At 34.3% G+C, this 21375-nt stretch overlaps 1 protein-coding gene across 1 annotated transcript in view; it reads left to right on the top strand.

Annotated features, from left to right (window-relative positions):
• LOC145683385 (phospholipid scramblase 2-like) overlaps positions 1–21375 on the top strand; it is a 1334370-nt gene that overhangs the window by 934445 nt on the left and 378550 nt on the right. Inside the window, exon 8 of the mRNA XM_081754718.1 lies at positions 15069–15200. Within this exon, the coding sequence (XP_081610844.1) occupies positions 15069–15200 (132 nt within the window). The remainder of the gene's footprint in view (positions 1–15068; positions 15201–21375) is intronic.

The raw sequence follows: 21375 nt of genomic DNA on the forward strand, positions 1-21375 counted from the left end.
ATTTGATTTTTGGCAACTTTTTTACCCATGAAAGGAAACGAGGTGGACCCCAATACTAGTAGAGGTACATACTATGATCCTAGGCTACCATACCAAATTTTTAGATTTGGCAATTTTCCAAAATTTAAGGGATGTGGTCCTATGTACCCCTGCACCCGTTTGGTAGGTCTACCCATAATGCCTAACACCACGTGACCCCATGACGTAATACTAAGGTGTGCGCATGGGCGTATCAAAGGGAACAAAAATAAGGTAAGCTATATATACATTCTATAAGGTAAAAAAGGAAATAACATTCTTCAAATTTATGACCATAAAAGAAAACAAATAAACTCATACGTGAAACTACCCCATAAAGGCGGATCGTAAACTATGTAAACTAAAGGGGCCGGGGGCGCAAAATTTCAGCGGCGTCACATTCCAGGGGCGCAAAAATTAAAATCAAGTAACACAAAATAAGCTATACATACACCTGTACTCCATCATAAGGTAAGAATCTCCAAATTTTATACCGTAAAGGGAACAAAATCAACAACCTACCCCATAAAGGCTGACGGGGTGTGGCCTATGGGCGCAAAAGTTGAAATTATATACCGGAAAGTAAACTATACATACACCTATATTCCATTAAAAAGTAACGATCTCCAAAATTTTATGCCGTAAAAGAAAACAAAATCAACCCCCCCGGTAAAACTACCCCATAAAGACGTGGCCTAACACCACGTAACCCATAAAGGCGTGGCCTAACATCACGTAATCCAAAAAAAGGCATGGCCTAACATCATGTGACAATATGACGTCATAATATGTAACCCCAAATTGGGCGCCGGCGCCCGGGGCGCAAAATTTTGGCAGCGGCAGCGGGCGCCACGCTGCAGGGGGCGGAAAAATGGCCTCAAGTCATGCCATTACTACTCTATAAAGCCATCTTCATTTATAAGGATGTCATATCACACTTCACAATGATTTGTCTACCTACAGTAAAGCTCTCGCAATTAAGAACAGCGGTCGTATAATTGCATTTCGTCTCCTATTCTCAGAGAAATAGAAATTGGTGTTACTTATCGAAAAATATGATGTTGGTTACTAATTATAAAGCAATATGTAAATATTGTATGTTGCTTTATTAATCATGTAATAAAATTCAACTAGTATTAACAGAAGCCATTATTCTTCCCCTAGATTATATTCCCATTATTCCCAAGTATTTCTTGGTGTAAATTTTAGTTTAATTTCCTTTAGTGACAACCGCTAAAAATTAGCGTGAGCAAAAAAGAAACGTGGGAAATGTGGGAAAAAACGTGGGGAAAAATGTGGGAAAAGACGAGCAGGATGAAAATCCACCTGCACCTGCACCATCGTCACATCACTTTAAAATAAGTACAATACTTCAATTAATTAATGCGTCACGTGATAATGACTTCACTAGAAATGTTAACGCACAGAAGGAACTTTATTTGAATCAGTGCAAGATATTTAATATTGTATTCTATAGTGTAGCATATCTAAGGGGTGGCTTCCGTTCTTAAGCATTCACCGAAATTTAATCGCAACTTTTTATTGTTTAACACATATTACAGACTTTTCACGTTTTCAGGAATAAAGTTAGCAAAGCGCCTACCGAAACAAAATCGTAAATACTCCATCAATTAAAATTGCACACAAATATATTTTATCCTGCACAGTAGCGTTTGTAAATTTATACATATATATAGTGTATCAGAATAATTCTCAGGAGTGTAGCCAGCAGGTTTATCTACTAGGGCCCCGACGTTTCTGAGGGGGCCAGCTAGAATGCACCAAACCAAAAATGTGTTATAGCTAGTGATTTTGAGGCCTGAAAAAGAAGAAAACTTTTGGTTTCCGTCCGTACAACTAAAACAACACTGTTTTTTTTAGATTTTGTCTTTTTCTCTATATATATTATGTGCCAGGTAGTTTTTATAATGCTTAACTAAGAACTACTGTCCAGAATCAAACATTATATCTTTGTGCATAATATTTCGAATTTAGATCGTGTACACAGAACCAATTTACAAAGACTGATTTTCTTTGAAATTTCACTTAATTCCTTTAAGGTTTGCCAACAAAATATTTATTTATTATTCATGACTAAAGTACACCATAATTATTTTAACACCTATATCTCACTTCATGTTTTACACCAAGTAGCAAATCAGAATGAAAGATACTGAAAAAGTGAATAAGTGAAATTCGAAACTGAAAAAGTGAATAACAACGTTGTTTTACACAAAATTTACAATGAGAAGTTTTTTTATATAAACACTGGTTACAGTATATAAATGATATAATATTCTCACAAATGACTTTGGTACCAATGTTTTATTGCAGAATTTATAGTAGCTTGTTAAAACGTTTGTCTTCAAACTGTCAAATATAAAATCATAGTAAATTGGCTAACCTACTGTCACACAAAAAAGTATTTTTCAAAGTCCATTTGTTTATTATGCAGTTTATATTGACACAAATCTAAAGACGAATTAGACAAAATATTATAAAAATGTGGAATAGTATACTTCAATTGTATAAACCTTTTCCATCCAATTTGGACGTGATCCACACAGGGGCATTAGATCAATCGATTGTAGTAGATGTAGTACCAAGCTGCACATTTGGTCATTCCTTCCACAGAAGAGATGCCACACTTTTTTCGATCGGTAAGGATCGGTGAATAATTTTCCGTAAATTAATGATTATATGTGAACTTTGTTGTTTTTAAATGACTGAAGCGAGGTAATCTTCATATGATGTTATAAAAGCTGGACATTTGCTACTCCAGAAAATCATTTGGGGTCCCTGGATCAGTCCAGCATACCTACTGATCATAAACACGCTGCTCCAACCCATCGGGAGTCTTGTGCAGGGTGGAAAACATCATCTTTTTTAATCAGAATTGTTGTTTTCTTTTTATTTAGGTAATTTTTTTTGCCTTGTATAATACATGTCGAGAATTCAGAAAATGCATTGGGAATTATAATTCAATGTTACTTACCTATGAATTTGAATAGCTAATTTCCTAACTAAGATTGAACTTTGAATTAATTTCCAATCTTTAAGAGATTGCAATCCCAAGCACTGCTTCTTATGCATTGAGGAAAAATCACACCAACATTCTATGAAATTATATGCTGTTTTCACGAAAGTTATTGAAGCCTGGCAGCAAAGTAATATATATATATAACCTGCCGATCCAGGACTAGCTTAGTCTATATTATATCGCCAATCTCCCCCCTGCTTCACTCATAACGATCAACTAGAGATTGATAGTACTCGTAGAAAAGGGGCTCAGCAACAATATTGTCACTATGTTCACAAAATGTGAGATTGATATTACCAAGTTCAGTTCAGTTTGTTGCCTGAAGTTCTTAGAGTCCTTCATGCTAGGGAATTTAGTAGTAAAATAAATTATACTCATAATGTATTGCATGGTCGAAAGCATTGGTGTAAAAATAATAACAATAGTAATCATTTTTACTATTAACAACTAAATTCACTGACTTCCAAATTCTTTAGATTTTCCCGGACCAAAATAAATTATATGATGTTTCCAGGTTTTCCAGTTATGGTATCTTCTAACGGTGCATACCGTATAACACATTAACCTCAATTTAAGTAAAATGCACAAAATTTGAAACTTTCGGCAAGACGAAGCGAGGAGTCTCGTCTCGGACCCACCTAAAAATATCAATGATACCTGGGAACAATCAGACGCGCACGAAATTTTTTTTGTCTTAGACTACATGTCGAGTGGTGATAGTTTTCAGGAATAGTTACGAACCTAATACTGAGAAAACAAGAAATCAGAAATTATCTTCTGCATGCAACTCACGTTTTTATGTTCCCATTGGTGATGTGACGAACCAGCTATCTTGCTGGCTTCGGCACCGACATGGGGTTGTTCAAATGTGTCTGTTCATTTTTTCCTGAATTTGATTGGAATCAATGTACCCTGATTCGATACATTGTTTTAGTTTTCAAAGGAAGAGTGTGTATTTGTAAGTTGATTTTAGTAAATAGTGAAATGCATTCTTGTTTTTTTATGATGTTCTAAATGGCACTGTGAAAGAACTATTTTGCGAAGAAATATACTTTTTTATTTAATTACGGGAATATAGTTGATTTTGTAAATGACTAGTGTGCATTGTGTTTGAGGTTTGTGAAAGACACGGTTTACGGAGCACACCAGTTCGTAAAAAGTACACAGAACAAACTCCAACTTTATCTAACCAGTGTAGAGAAATTGGACCCGAATAGTGACAATCAGGGCTGTTACCTATTGGAGAAGGAAATTGGGTCAATTTTTTATGGTTTTCAACAGGTTGGGACTTTCTGCATTTTGTCCAATTTGAACAAAATCCGAGATCTGTCACGGTTCGCGAACAGTCTACCTAACCTAACCTAAGTCAGTAGCAGTTTTATATTTCAACTTTTACAACTGACTTATTTACTAGACATCTGCGATATATTGAATACATGGGCAATATTGTTACAAAAGACAAGATAATCCAATCTATAATATCATTTCAAAGTGAAATCTCGTATTTGCAATCATAAATTACCGACATTTCAACGGTTTTGTGATAATGATTATTGTGCGGTTAACGTGCTTATAATGAAGGCAATACTGCAAATTACATGGAAGATTACCGAGGTGTCCACACTTCCTGCAAGTAAAGTACTGCAGATTAATATGTGGATGTGACGTACCTGTTGTAAGTTTTCTCAAGTTTAATGTGATAATATTACAAAATTTAAAATGTAGGATAAATTACCGAATGGACTAACCAGTTACAAACCATTAAAATGTGCTAAAATTTCCTTCGCTACTAGATAGAAGCCCAACTCGCCATGTTGGTTACGTAAAATTAGGTATTGTTTTCCTCCTACGTTTTAGAAACTTTTTGCTCAGTACTCCGCATCTCTGACGAAATTTAAAAAATTCACACTCATTGTTTAAAAAATCAAAGTTATTTCCGCCACTAAATCAAAAAGTCCCCTTTGCGTCCAACATTATAGTTCCTTCCATGTCCGAATACAGTGCTACTTAAAACATCATAAATAGGCAATAACTAGTCCTATCATACATTTCGTGGGTTCACTCGAGCAGGCGGTTCTCCCAAATAGTTAATTCTATAGGGAAAATACGATGTGAAACTTTTTTTGTGAAGGAATGAGAATGTGAATATAAGTGATTACTGTCAGTGCACTGCATATGAATTTTCAATGAGACTGAAATTATTGTATGCGTGTGTGAGGTCTCCCATTACCATTGTTTATGCGTATACACCCCGTCACTGGCACGCCTGCTCCGTACGGACGGACTCCCTACTGCGCTCCTGTTCTTACTCGATTAAAGAGCTATCGTGTTTTTAAGTGACTACCTAGGACAAGTTAGTTCGTGTTTTATGCACTGCAGCTTTTGTGCCATAAATTCACACTATATTTATACTGAGTCCTCTTGAAGTCAAACTGCAGATACTAATCGATCTCCTCATTTAGTCCCTGCTCTGATAAAAAATAAAAACCTCTACCATAGCCTGACAATGTAGGAAATGTGTCAAAATTTGGTAGAATCGTCTGGTCTAGTAATGCCCATTTCACTATTTAAGAAGCAAAAATCACCTTATTCATACACGCTTCCCTCTGAAAAAAGAACAAATTGTCACATCGATCTGGTAAAGTTTATGAAATTGGTTGGGACTTTGGCAATTCACCCAAAATCTAAGTACAAGGACATAAGTTTTATAGCTAATTGCATGGTGTTTTCAGTAGTTTTTGGCACTATTTTCCATGTTTCAAGTGGTTGGGGCTATCGCCGATAATGCCTAATCTTAAACAAACACGAAATATTACGCCACACTTGGGTGGTAGAGATGAATTAACCTAACCTAATATGCACGCGTGGGAATAATGGGATGACATGCAGTATCTCCTCTCAATCCATTGACAACTCCGGAGTCAGTACTGAGGCTTATAGTGAATCGTTTTTAACGATCTCGCATATGCGTATACCCACCTTCGCTGACGCTCCTGCTCCTTACGGAAAGACCCTTTCCCCACCACTCAGGCTTTCCTCTCCTGCTACTCTTCTGCCCTAACTCAGATAGTATTCGTGCTTTGTAGTGGCCACCTAACACAATTTGGTTCCTCTTTTATGCACTGTAATTTTTATGCCATAGGCACACACTGTATTTATACTCATGACTGCATCATAATTATAAATAACAAACCGCAATCACTACCAAGTACGAGTAAAAGTGAGGAAAAACGCGAGTAGATGGCGTCCCCCATCTCCAAAAATTGTGTTTCCCCAGTTCCTAAAATATTACAATGGGCAAAGATAGCAGGGAACGGGGTGACGGCATGCCGCTAATTACACTCTTCCCCTATCTTTTCTAATCCACTTTTACCCATGCTACCATGTGATTTGGGGAAGAAACTAAATACCCGAACAATATATTGTAGCCAAGGATAATCGGCACTTCCAACTGAATCCAGACAGAAATTTAATATCTCTAATTACCAGTGCAAATGTAAGGTTCACTCCATCTTATAAATGCAATGTGCTAACATCACAGTAATAGTCTATGTACGTGAAAAAATCAACTCCCCACAAATAAAAATCAGTACCCATTGTATAATTAAAAGTGATTAGCAGCACCTGTGAATAGAGTAACCGGTACACCTCATGTGACTAATGTTCGTAGTAATTTTGTCCTCTTAAAATGAGGTATTCTTCATTTAAATGTTGAAAGTGTTAACTCATTGTAGATTATCACACTTCTGGACGACAAACCACCTCTCACATCCACATCCATACATACGTTTTTATAGAAAAAAATTACCTCAATTTTATGATTATACTTATTTCTTATACCTATACTTATAAGCATTCCTTATGCTTATTTTATGATTATATTTAGCTTACCTTTCCATTTGTGGGAAATCTTTTGTATAGCAAAATGGTTCAACTCACACATAGGCATCACACTCCTCTTCGTAATTAGTACACGGCAGGATTGCGTTGAAGAACTGCGCATTAGCATCACGAACTCACGCGTCATAAAGTATGTTGGAGTTAGAGACCATTACCCAACGACAAAACAAAGTGACCGAGTGGTGGGAAAACTGCTTCTCGTAGAGCGGTTTCCCGATATTTAGCCAACGCTAAAGTAATGTATTTCTCGATTGGGAAAACAGTCAATTTTAGTATCTTTGGGTGAACTTCGGGAGAATAATTGGTTGATCAACCATACGTTTAACCAAAGTTGGGCCAACGTAAGTTTTCCCACTCTTGGCTCCCACCTACCATTACCCACCGTTTTGACCAAATCCCACTCCATCCCTAACGGTGGGCCAACCAACCTTGCTACTAGGGAAAGATTTCATAACTTCGATCAATGTTTCCATATGTTAATTATAGTATACCATCTTTTCGGGTGGCAAATGATAAATGCAAAACCTCTTGTGAGAAGGTGTTATACTACCCAGAAGCGATTTCTTAAAATTTCAGACGAAATCCTAGCTTTCAATTTTGACAACACAATTTATTGGGGTTATGTACGCAAGAGTAGCATGATAAACTAATTCAACATGCCCATATTTTGCAACCAATTGTCTACTGGATATTTTTTCTATCATCAACAGACTTGTTCTCTTCTATAATTACAAGTTCAATGAGAATTCTACGTATAACAACGATTGGGGTATTTTGGAATGCCTTATAATTAAGAGTTTTAATTTCCTTCGATGAATATGTTTTGGATTGAGAACAAAACTATTCTATGGGGTTTATTCCAGAAAAATCACAGACAGTGTCTCAATGCGTTTGAATAGTTTATCCTCAATCACATTCAGAAACGATCCTTCATTCATTCTGCCATGGCAATATACTGGGAATCATTTGAACAACATTGTCAATAAAAACTGAACACGCATCGCAATGCAGAATAATATTTCAATCAGAATAAGTGGTTATTATCAGACTCAATTAAACACAATTTTCTTAATCATCTGTGCATTTCTTTATGAAACAACAATTGCTATTGAACCAGTTTTAAGTGAGCTACATGAACACATATACGTGAACACAAAGATTATTGATGATATGAAAATGTATTTAAAGCCACACATTTATGTGTGGTTATTCACCCCGAACACATTTTTTTCCACCGGGGAATTACATAAACCTTGATGGTCTGTTGAGACCTGTTTAATCTAAAAGAAATTTGATTTGTCAGAAAAAAAAATGTAAGTGGTCTCCTATTGTGATTGTGACATTTTTTATTCAATTTAGTTTATATTTTCTGAAAATCTCGCATTTTAATACTAATGACTTTTACAAATTTTCGGTGATATATATTTGGAGCAATATACTTGTGGTACTCGCTTCAAAGAAAACGTCATGATTTGAATTGTTTCTGATAACTTTAACAATTTCGTATATCAGTCCTGCATAACAGTTTCTTCTTATTTCATCCTCAAATTTCGAACATCGCATGTGCATAGATTCTTACTCAATGAACATAAAACATCATCTAGAACATTGAACTAAGACGAAGTGTGAAATTTTTAAAGCTTTGGATAGTGAAAAGATGTATCCGAGTTTGACAATTACGGCACCGAAGATAATAAACACGGATTCCGATTGCGCTGGCGAATTAATGATCTATTGAACAGTTTCCTCGCTGCAAGATGGCAAAATACAGTGGAATATTGATATCCGTTTAATATTTTGGTGTTTATCGTTTAACATTACCAATACATCCCAAGGTGCAAGGAGTTTTGCAGTCCTATGAATGTCAGATGTGAAGTCTTAATGTGAATCCATTCCTTGTATTAATATTTCTAACGAAATCATAATAGTGACAAACATTCAAGAAAAAGGAATATGAATATCAGGGATCGAGAAAACAAGGGATCAGGAGAATCTATTTTTCGTTTAGCTATGCCACTTGTAACATTCTTTACTATAATACGTATGCTTTCATTTGGCAATAAATCCACTTGAATAGAAAGTAAGCATGTGGATAAACTTGCAACATTTTCAAATGTATGGAAAGGGTGAGTACAAGTTCTTCCTAAACTATATTATCGTGACGAAAGCTTCAGTATATGAACAGTTCTTAACATTTGTTGGACGTTACTCTTTCAAACAATATTTGCTGAGTAATAAGGTAAAACACTATCAAAATCATGAACTTTATTTGAGAGCAAAACATTCTACATTCTTACAAAAAATACATTTTAAAATACAGTGCACACTATGAAGGAATTCAAAATTTGAGTGCCGTATGATCTTATTACTGAAATCAGGGCACAACGTTTCCTTATTTTTTTTACCTTGTTAAACTTAGAGCAACATCTTCAATGAAATAATGTGCTAGGTAACGTAAGAAAGAACAAATCTGAAATTTCGAAAACTTTGTTAAAGAAATAAATGTATTTATCATTATTTTATTTTCCTAACATACAACTATTTAACAATATGTTCCAATGAAAAATATGAATATCCTTCTCTGGATTACGCTTCACACAGGAAAAATAAAAATGTAAAGACTCTCCTCTTAGCTAAAATAGATATTGGACAATAAATGCCGAGAAACTAATAGCCTTGACAGATTGTCAATATAGTACAAGGAAATGATAAATTTGTATGTAAAGTTGTAACCACAAAAACTGGTACTGTTATTAAAGGTGCAAAATGTAAATAATGTCCATCATGTAACAAACCGTCCTGTGTACGTAAAAAATCCGTGAATCCAATAAATTTTGCTAATATCTACTCTGTAAATGAAAACTGCTATGTAACGTTTACAAAATTATGAACAAATGTTTCATTTGTTATATTCTTATGTTTTAGTTTTTTAAGTCCTACGTAGGATCCTTGCTAAGTGTAGTTACATTAAATCAGTACAGTAACAGTACAGTAGAAAAAATCGCATTATTTGGTAAAAGCTGTTTGATTGTGTTTTATATTAATGCGTATACGTTGACGAAATACACTTAAAATAATTTCAAAATTCCAAGACCTGCATGACTAAATCAAAACTTATTACATTTTTGTTGTTTCAGGAGAACGTATACTTGTTAACATTTTAACATATAAATACTTTAAATAATATTAAAAAACTAGTTATTGTTTGAAAGCAAGCACTTCTTCTAACAATGTTCAATAAAGGGTCATATTGATTCAAACAGTGTACGTGTATAGTGAACAGGAGCAGAACAGCAAGGTTAAAACCCTAGCTTCATTGGAGGCGAAAAGCACTAATTTCATGGTATGGCATTTTACATTTGGCGCCAACTTTCTTTAGCCATAGAACCGACGGACCGTGACTACGAGACCCAGCAACTTGAACTTTTAATAAAATTTTCAACTTAAAATTAACGATTTGAGTTGTATTATCGTATACCGTCCTGAAGCGCCCAATAGAAGGTGTTAGTGACATAAACCAATTAGATTTATTGTTAGTCTGCTTTTATAAGAGCTCTAAACTTCAAGTGGGCCTGTCAAACACAGCCCGACCGTTTACGTAACTTTTTCTGCTACTGTCTAGAGTATTGTTAGAAGTTTAGCTTTTTATTGTATTGGACATTTTTTGAATGTGTATATTCAAAAAGCATTTCAATTGCTATTTTGAGCATTAGAACATAATGAAACGTGAAGCAGTTTCTGTGTGTGTAATTCATAGAATTTTAAATGACAATGAAAGTGAACTGGACGATTCAAATGCAGATTCTGATTTTGAATTATTTAATTACCATTATAGTAACACTCATTGTGATGAAGATTATAAAAGTGAAGAATTATTATCTGCTGCCGCTGCTGAGTAAACTCCATCCACTCCGTCATTACAGATAACAATATTGCCAACAATGCAGACTTGCCATATTTTGGCATTCATGAACGTTGCCGCACTGGATTGCTATTTTAATCTCAAGGCAAACCAAATAAAAATGGCAAAATAGGATTATCTCAAGAAGCTAAGGAAATCGTAATAAGCCCTTACATGATGTAGTGCGCAAGGCAATCAAATCTCTCCGACAAACTAGGATTCCAGCAACAAGTTTTTTTGACATCCGGGTGGACAAACTAGCTTTTTCAGAGACCAGAAGAGCGACAGATGCCACACTTGCAAAACTTTACCTTATTTTATTTAAATAAACTAATACACACAATCTTATAATATTACACATCTATAACAACATCTAAACAAGTATTCAATTTTATATAATTTTCTAGCTAATATCATATAACTTACTAAAAATATGTATATAATTACAAATATTTTTTAAATAAGTGAAAACATCGGTTTGTGCTGAAATGCGTTTTGCTGTGTTAGAAATATTTTTAATTAAATAAATGTGTTTTAGTTTCTTCCGAGCCAACCCGAACATGTGTTAAACTTTTACCGAAAAGCAATTTTAGGTTTAAAATCATTGATTCAATTAGTGCTTCTGTTGTGGGATACTTGCCTTCCTTGAAAAATTTGAAAACTGTTATTTGAATGAAATATCCAGTGAAATCGTCAATTTTGCGGCACGTTTATTTTGCAATTTTCATTGTCGAATAGTTATATTTTGCATAAGTTATTCAAGGAATTATTTTCACATGCATTATTGCTAATATCAGTTTCCAGTGTCTATAACTTATGTAAGTTTTTGGAACTTATGACACCACTATTATCAATTACACTTCGTAAAATTAATTTTCACATTTCTCTGTAACATCAATTTTCCTTTTAATACGCAATTTAGTTTCTCTCCCAACTACAACAGTATATTGTTTCATTAAACGTATTGACGAGGGGGGCATGAACACTGGTTTTACATCCAAATGTTAATCGCTACGTGTGTTATTGTTTAACATAGGTCTACAAAACGTTGACATTCAAGTGAATTATAAGCGAACTCAATTACACAGAAAATGGTTCAAAACCGAATAAAAAAATGTGAAGAAAAGAGAATATTTGGTGTCTTCTTTATCTCTCTTCAGTCAAGGCTGACATATTGTTCACTAGACTTATATAGAATGTTAACAAAGAACAGAAAGTTTGTTGTGAAATCACTGTTAGTAAGGGATATCTTGTTCGTCTAAGGCGTATGCCAGGAGGTGTTCTAAGCATTAGCAAGAACCGAACCTCCATTCATTTGATACATTTTTCAATTGTTATCTTACACTTATTTCACCTCACTTATTTTTGAAACGAAACAATCAAGCTTGCCATCATCTTATCACTGCCTAATAATGTGTTTTGTCGTAACTCGTGACTACAGAATAATAAATATTTAGAAAAAAAAAGATGATCACGGTAACACTCCTTAAAAGTTAGTTCCCAAACTACTGTTAATAAGGAGCATCAAATTTTGTCTACGACCAATGATCTACATATAGGACCGCATGCCACAGAGAGCATGTAACTGTTCAGTAAATGGAAAGTTGGAAATGTGATCACCAGAAAGGATACTGAAACTGTGTAATTATTATGTTATTCTTCTCTCTTCGAAAAAAACGCATTAAAAATATTATAACTGTATCTGTTTAACACTAAAAGGACCAAGCCGTCATTTTGACGGCATCACGTAAAACAATTTTCTATATCTCATAAATTTCTTTGACTTACGCTACCATACTTTAGGACTTTTATTATTTTAAAGAGAGGTTTGATATAGCATATAAACATTGTGTGTCTATTTTAAATAAATACATATTTTAGTTGTAAATCCCTAGAAAGACCAGACCGTCAATTTGACTGCCTCATTTAAAAATCTATATTTTGTTGTTGATGTGGACTGTTGTATAGGTTGTACGCTATATAGTAGTATCTCTGTTGGAAATAATACATTTGAAATATTTTACATTATTTTTTCCAATGAGATTGCTATTTGATATGTTTTATTTCTGCTTTTCAAACCTGTACGGAAAAATATATATGGTACTTCTTTGAATGATTTTCTTCTTCAATTATGTTCGTACCTCGTGGGTAACATTGTTCTCTGTCGAAATAAATGTTTTCTTGAATATACATATGAATAATTACAAAACCAAGATGAGACCTGTTAAAATGTTACATGTTTCCTAAGATTTGAGTGAAAATGAATTTCGCTTGGAAGAACAACAGTGAGACTGCTTCGGTGAAGACAACAGTAGTAGCGAGAATGCAGTGTCTCAAGCTACTTCTTCGGATAAGAGGGAGGAAACAGATACAGAAGTTTCCAGAAGTAATCGATCAAATATTTTTAGAGCAGCTCACCGTACACGTTGGAGTAAAGTGGACAGACAGAACAAAGCTGGGCGTACTGCCTCACACGACATCCTTCGCGGGAAACCTGTTTGTTATAGTATGCGTTACATCATATTGGAGATGGTGAATTTGGTAGTGCTTTTCGTTTGTTCATAGAAAAACATTCTGAAATGCACCGTTGTTGAAGCTCAGACAGCGTCAAGATTCTCTTTGGCTACTGTCAATTGCAGAACTCGTTTCATTTCTAGCAATATTGATATTTCGTGTAACTTCAGGTATACCCCGTAAAGGAATTATAGAACGTGAGCTGTGGACCAGTGTTTTACAGAAAGATTATGGAAAGAAAGGTTATTCATTGAGAATTGTATCAGGCACTATAAAACCCACGACAGTGTTTGTGTAGATGAATAGTAATTCTCTAATAAGATGAGATGCAAATTCATGTAATGTATGACTAACAAGCCTGAAACATTTGGATTCAAATTTGGTTGCTTGCAGTTGTCAAGTCAAACGACTAAGAACGACGTCGGGACTCACATTTAGGCGAATGTATTGTTCTAAAAACGATGGATCTTTTTCTCAGCAGAGGACTGAATGTTACTTGCGATAACTTTTCTTACAAGTTAAAAATGAGCCGAATCTTTGAAAAAGAAACAGATGACATTGATTGGTAGTCTGCGTCCAAATAGAAGAGAACTTCCCAAAATGTGCTTGAAACAGGAAGAAAAGGATATGTTTACTACAAACGTTTATGGATAGCAATCAGGAAATCCACTCACAGTACACAAGTGTAAGCGCGAGAAAAGTGTTGCTGTCTTGAGTTCAGTGCATACAACTTGAAAGAAAAATGTATTGGAAATGTAAACTCACTTCCGTGTAATAAAAAGTTCGATATAAAACTAATTATTTTGGTTCATTATACACAGGGTCTGTGCTAAAGAAAAGTAGCCCAGCCAATGTCTACAGGACAGGTAGGGTGATCATGTGACTAGTATGAAAAGTATTTCATACGTAGGAATATAAGTATTATTCCTTCATTTTAACTTTTCATGTCACTGTCCTGTGGGCGAACTTCCGATATTAATATTATATTTAATTTATTGACGAGGTTTAGTGGATCACCCTGTATTATATAACGAGAAAAACTTACGTAAAACATAAGCTAGTCAATTAAACAGATGAAATTCAAGCTAAAATAAGAGAAATATAAAGAAAAATTATATATATCTCTTGGAATTAAATAGCGGTCAAAATGACGGCTCAGTACTTCTAGGAGGGTAAAAGTTTTGGTCCTTCTAGTGTTAACATATCGGATTACGAGGCGAATAAAAATCACTTGAGTAAATGCATATTCTTACGAGATAAAACGTCCGGCTGATCTATGATAAAATATATATTTTATATATTTTGCTGTAATGCCTTTCCTTTAACGGGCTGATATATTACTCAGAGCAGGGAATATATTTAATGAACTCATTTAAAATTAGTTTTTTTTAAAATAATTACCGTTCGCACTCGTATCGTGCTAAAAGTTATTACTACTATGATAATTTTCCTATCTTGGCTTAGTGAAATAAAGACAGCTGCTTTTTATTTAACAGCTACTTTTTAAAAATAATTAAGATATAAATAATTAAAAATTGTTATCCAATCTTAAACATACTTGCTGTCGAAATAAGTGTATAATGCAAATGACTAGTTAAAGGTCGAACATCTTCTACGTGTTGATTGTACATGTGAAAGGAATTTTACGACTTTCTGTATTGTAGAAATAATTCATATTCCTTTACTTCGTTTCAGATATTGTCTAGTGATCTTCAGGTGAAAGTAGGAAACATTCAGAGAACACTGCCTGCTGATTACGAAATTTCGTTTCCTATGCATATGGATGTCAACATGAAAGCAGTCATCCTGGCAGCTACTATTTTAATCGTAAGTATAAAGTAATTTGTAATGATAGTTTTTAAACAGTAAACATATATTTAGCATCATTTGTAGAAAGCGGCGACTTGTTAGAGCGTGCAATGCAGGCTAGCATATGGCTTCAATGCCTCCACGTTCTGCCAAATTTCAAGTTACGCGTGAAAGAGGTAAAGTTATACACTATAATTGTTTTGTAAATTATACTTGTAGTAAAATTATACACTATAATTAGAAGTAGTTATTCATAATGGATAGAATAGAGGAATTTTCTAAATATAAGAAAATAATACATTTTTGTTTTTTGTTGACATGTGACAAATTCTGATTTTTTTAAAAATAACCAATCTCATCGCTAGTATATCGATACTCCTTCGAGGGAAAGAATTTCCTTTCTTTAGTGTCACCATGAAATCGCACTAACGTGAAATCAGAATATTAAGATATGAAAGAGCAATTTGTATATCTAATATGAAATGCTTAAAACATAAACACAGCTTTGGGTTCACAAATCAATAACGAATCTAACATTTTAGCCCCTATATACTTCTGATTATATAATGAAAATTAGAGCTAATCTCTCGTCAATATCTTTCACACTGGTCAAGTAAGTTTGAATCTAATCTCGGTAATAATTTGTGAGAGAGAAAGAATGACAATGTGAGTTTAATAATGGCTTCACCGTATGAAGATATCTTTATTATTTTTCATGCTTAATCCGTGCATTGAGTAATTCCCAGAATCTAAAAAACATTAACATTAGCGTACAGAGATAAGTGAGATTTTATATATATTATATGATCATCGGTAACAACTTAACTATCTAATTCCTCTAATGACGGCAGAGTTCTGTCTTCTATCCGGAAATATTCATGTACTACACTCGAAAGGGCAATTAATCAGAACCAAATTAAAGCATAAGCTAATTCATGGAATTTCCATTGGTTTGAAACAGGCGAACCTCTGCATATAATAGTATATATTAAATGATGTCTTGAAAACAGATCAAAGATTCTATTGATACGTCTCTCCGGTACTGCTTCGGGGATATAGTTTATTTCGTAATCTGAGTAGAAGACCGTGAGAGAAGTTGCTTAACCATTCAAATCTTGCCAATCTAATTTTGGCATGTTAATCATTACCAAACATTAAGAGAATAAGTGAACGAAGCTTCAGTGTCGACTACAGATCGGGTACGTGTATTCGTACTAAAAGTAACAGCAAAATGCATGTATGGACATGATCCTCACTTAGAATGATCTGGACTTTATCAATAGATGTATTTTCCACCAATTTCTAAGTTGTGTTACTTTGTTCCTGATCATTATGTAGGATACATTATTTGTACACTTACAGTTGAACAATATTCAGTCGAAGTTCGTAGTTGGCTGCATTACTGACTCACAATATTACGATCAAATCGTGACTGTCTTCCACTAAAAAAATGAATGTCTTATATGGATTCTGTGGCAGCGCTACAATAAGCAGCTGACGTGATACCAGAGATATCATATTAATGTACTTTTTACAGTTGCTAAGATCTAATATCACTTTTAAAGGATATTCGGTTAAGAGAGAATGAGCTTATCTTAGGGTATTAACTCTGCTATGCTCATGGGAATTTAAATACGAATTTTTAATTTTACTATATATAAGGATACGTGCACAGAATCATGTGAAATGCAGTTGAATAAATTACTCAGTTTAGAATAAATCCTTATAAGGCACTCTCTGAGAAAGTAATATATTTTATACTCAGACGAGTTGCAAGGTGAAAAACTACAAAAATGCTTCGTGAAATGAGTGAAAAAGCTTGTGGTGAATAATACATAGCAGAATTATTCTCAAACACGAACAAGCGTGGAGCTGGCGGTCGTCAACAATCTGACTTTCCTTAACACATTATGTTTTAACTGAATTCAATACGTATATTTTCCTTAATTTGAACCAACCTTTTATTCAACGTATATCTGAGGATTTTGTTGAAAGCCTCTCGGAGAATTATGTCCTGAGAGGAATCCTATGCAAGTCTTCTTAAATTATAAATGTTGTGTGTTGCTCGTGTGAGTTTCTTTAAATCAGAATGCTCAAGTCACTGGATTTACTCTCGAGAATGAAATAGCGCAAATAGTACAGTGCAATTAGGTTTGAACCGAGACATTTGAAAACCAAGCCAAAACATTTTCTAAAATAATCACGATACTCTTTTCTGTAACTCAGAGAAAATACCAAAAAATCTGGTTTGGTCACCATGGCAGACGTATGGGATAACCTATTTCCAACTCCAAACGTTTTCGTGCAAATGATAGTGTTCAATTTAACTGACTATAATACAGGTACTAAATACAGCAGAGAAATAAACTATTCCTCATTGAAAAGACAGTTAACTAACTGTTCTTATTATATGGAAATTGAGGATATTCGCGCCTTTCCTATATGGAAAAATAGGAATTTCCACAAACTTTCTCAGAACAGAAGTGAAAAATTAATTTGTTTTGATAATTAATACTAGGCTATATTGTAGGAAACAGAAACATAAAATATTTGCGAATTGTTGGTTAAACTTTTCTCAGTAAAATGTTAAAAGTACACAATATTAACACCTTCTTTATATTGGATTATAATCTTAGATTCTCATAACGCGTTAAATTACGTCTTCTCCAAATATTGTAAAATCTTTCCCCGTGCATCCATAAGTTCTGAGTGAAGTTATCAATGGATATTAATTTGAAAAGGCTTCCATATCTATTATTAACCCCAATGCTGACTGTTTTTGGGAAAGGAAAAAGAAGAAAAAATTAAAAATATAAGGATTTTTCAAAAATGCTTTATTCTAAGCAAGACAGATTAGTCGGAAGAATTTGGCATGTATAATATTTCGTATTGTTTGAGCTAGGAGAAACCTAAAAAAACAATTCTTTATTATGCAAAGGTTTCAAACCTAGATAAGTTTGATTTGAAAATCTCATTTGACATGAATCTATTCCAGACGAGGATGTTTGGCATTTGGTCCCTTCTGCGATATCCTTTTCGAGAACTAGCAAATTTCCATCCACATCCACTTCATCTTATATATTCCTGTTGGTACATGCATGACCTACAAAGTGCAAGCACATAGTTGAGTATTTCAACATATTTCTCCGGCACTCAGATCTTAATTCACAGTCGTTGGTGCAGGAACAAGAGATAAGATGTAGTAGTTCTCCACCAGTATCGGACTTCGAAGTTGGTATGGGACGTAGATAAATATTGAATATATTCAAATCCTACCATAAAGTGTCCATGTTAACACCTCGCCATTGCTGCACTTGATAACAGACTCCGAGTGAATGCTCACGGGTGGCCCCTGTTGTAGGACGAAGTACAGCTGAGTTAAACTTCAAATGTACAGGCCGTTTTGCAATTATCTTCTCATATAGCTGGTAACATAAAATGTCCAAGTTCCCGATATCGTTTGACCCATACAGTGAAAGAAAGAAAGCTTCAGCTCTATAGTCCCAGTTTCAGATGATACTTGAGAATTTTTGAAAATCCTTTGTTTCTTTCTCGGATCCTTATTATTCTAACCTTTTATAAGCAGAGATTTTGCCCTTTCGATAAGTTGACCAAACTGAATAGCATCCTGTGAAGCCATATACAATTAGAAAAAAGTCCTTGATATAATCTATATCATCTTGAATAGTTCCAATATGGTGAATCTTCTCTGGGAAAGTTTTGTTCCTGGCATCATTATTTTCAAAAATGTTTCTGGTGGAGCAAGGACAAATTAGAATAACTAAAAAATCTATGTCTTCGCCAATCAAAATAGGCCTTTCTTGGTTTCTGTAATAACCGTGGTTGCAATCAGAAAATTAACATAAGCCTTGGCTTGGAGTACCTTGTATCCTGATTTCTGAAGATGATTACTCCAATGATATTTGAATCTTATTTTGTTTCTGTGATTAGGAGAAATTCAGTCTGCTTTACAGTAACAGGAATATTATTTATCTTTTAATCATATTTATCTTTTACTGTCTACGTAACAAGTTTTTGCTGCACGTCGCAGATGCTCCTCATCTTTTGTTCTTATACTCTTGTTATTTCCATCAAAAGCGACGAGAGTTTTTCCGTATATATAACAATGCATGCAGTATTAGTGACTTATTTCTATGAAAGATGACTGGACGCTTAAATGCAGCACCATGCAAGAGATGTCCATCATCAACTATGTATGATACACCCTATTTTGTGGCTCAGCTTGTTGTTTTAAGAGTTGAAGCTCAGAACAAAATGGATACTGTCGATGATTTTGTGCCTTTCCTCATTACATTTCCCTCATCAAATAATGAGAAAGGATCCGCAGATAGTTCATATTTGATGAACTCAGACAACGGATTTTCAGAGCTAACTATTCATACCATGCAGTGCAGAAGCTAGTTTAGGTTTATACAGATTGCTTCATAGTCTCTGATCTTGTTAACCTGCCCAAAGATTTCAAATTTGACTTACGTTTCTGACGAATTTCACTGAAAATTCCCTCAAGCTTCTTCATCGCAGCAAGTTAACTTTTAATGCTTTATCACAATTTACATTTTCATCAACTTGCATCTTTCGTATGGCTTATCTTATTAGAACCAGCTGAAACAGAGGCATCTTTGGCGTCACGAGTTTGACGAGACTCTCGCAAGTCAACATGTTGTTCGCAGGAGGCGGAGACAACATCAGTGCATTTCCCTATAGCTTCCACTGTTCTTGAGTTTACAGATATCGAATGAACCAATGTAGCAACAGTTGAAGCAAAATTCTTTGGTTGAGCTATCACAACTTTTCATAGCACTCACCAAAGGATGTTTAATTGTCAGGTCACTCCAAATTTTTCACCAAAACTTAAACTTTGCGTAATTGTGAAGTAGCTTTGTTTTAGAAACTTCTTAAATTTTTGTTTTGTAAAATGGATTCTCATTTCAAGTACAATTAGCTGAATTGATGATAATGTACCGGTATTGTTTTGCCTGAATGCTAGTCTTTGACCCGAAGATAATACAGCAAGTAAACCCATGGTGGTTTGCTATTGCCCTCCAAGGGATGATTATTAAGTGGATGAATAAATATGAGCTATTGAAAATTTAATCAATATTACAGCCACTAGGAAAAGTCTCAACCTGGGAATTGGATTGACTTTTTAACTAATGAAGATTTAACCAATACTTATTCATACATGTTAAATTTTTCCAACTGCTCCTACATGGAAGGAATACATACATACATACACACACACACACACACACACATATATATATATATATATATATATATATATATATATAAAGACAATTACCATTGTTGCGCCCACTACATTATGGCAACCACTAGAAGACATTAAGTATATTGATTTCTAAGTGCGATTGTTGTCAAAGTCACATATTTTCAGAATAAAAATCTTTTATGATTTTCCAAATTTCCACTAAAAGTCGTCCTTATTCATTCCATAGGCAAAGTGGAATCCGTTCTGTTATATAGTTATGAAACCCAAAATATACCATCCAATAAATTTTCTCAATTTATTTGTATGAAACCATTCATTTCACATGGTTACCAACCTTTGCCTTTGCAATATTTCTTGCTACTTATTTTAGTTATGGAAAACGACAGAGGGAAATTAAAAATGAGGGGCAAATATTTCTGTTTCCTTTGTTTCCTCTTCTGTTGTTTTGTTGGTATTTCTTCTTATTTCCCTTTTCTCTCTCCCTCCTAATGTTTGATTTATTACAGACTAATCCAGATTAATACAAACTTCTACTACCGAATTATTTCCTGAGATATGCATCTTTATATGGAAAAACGGTTTAGAGGGCAAAAGTCCCAACCAAAATTTTGAAATTTGCCGCCCGAATTGTAGCAAGAAGTGGAACGAATTAAATGCAATTGTGTACATATATTGCAGACTAAAAATTCAGTGAATATGACTTTCGTATTTTCCTGAATAAAACTCTTGAGTGGGGCACAGCTCCCTCCAAACATTTGATTATGAAATAACAAAATCTTTCATAAGTGTAATTTAAAAGTACTTGAAGCACACTCATAATTTTAACGAACTGCAAGGCGAATGTCCAGTTCCACTTCCCTTCTAACATTGCGTTGAAACAAATACATATCCTGACTTTCGTTGGATATATATAGTTAGCATTGGCTCGTATGTTTCCCCCGC

This window comes from Thermobia domestica, chromosome 4 (assembly GCF_964235325.1).
Source record: "Thermobia domestica chromosome 4, izTheDome1.hap1.1, whole genome shotgun sequence".
NCBI classification, from domain to species: Eukaryota; Metazoa; Arthropoda; class Insecta; order Zygentoma; family Lepismatidae; genus Thermobia; species Thermobia domestica.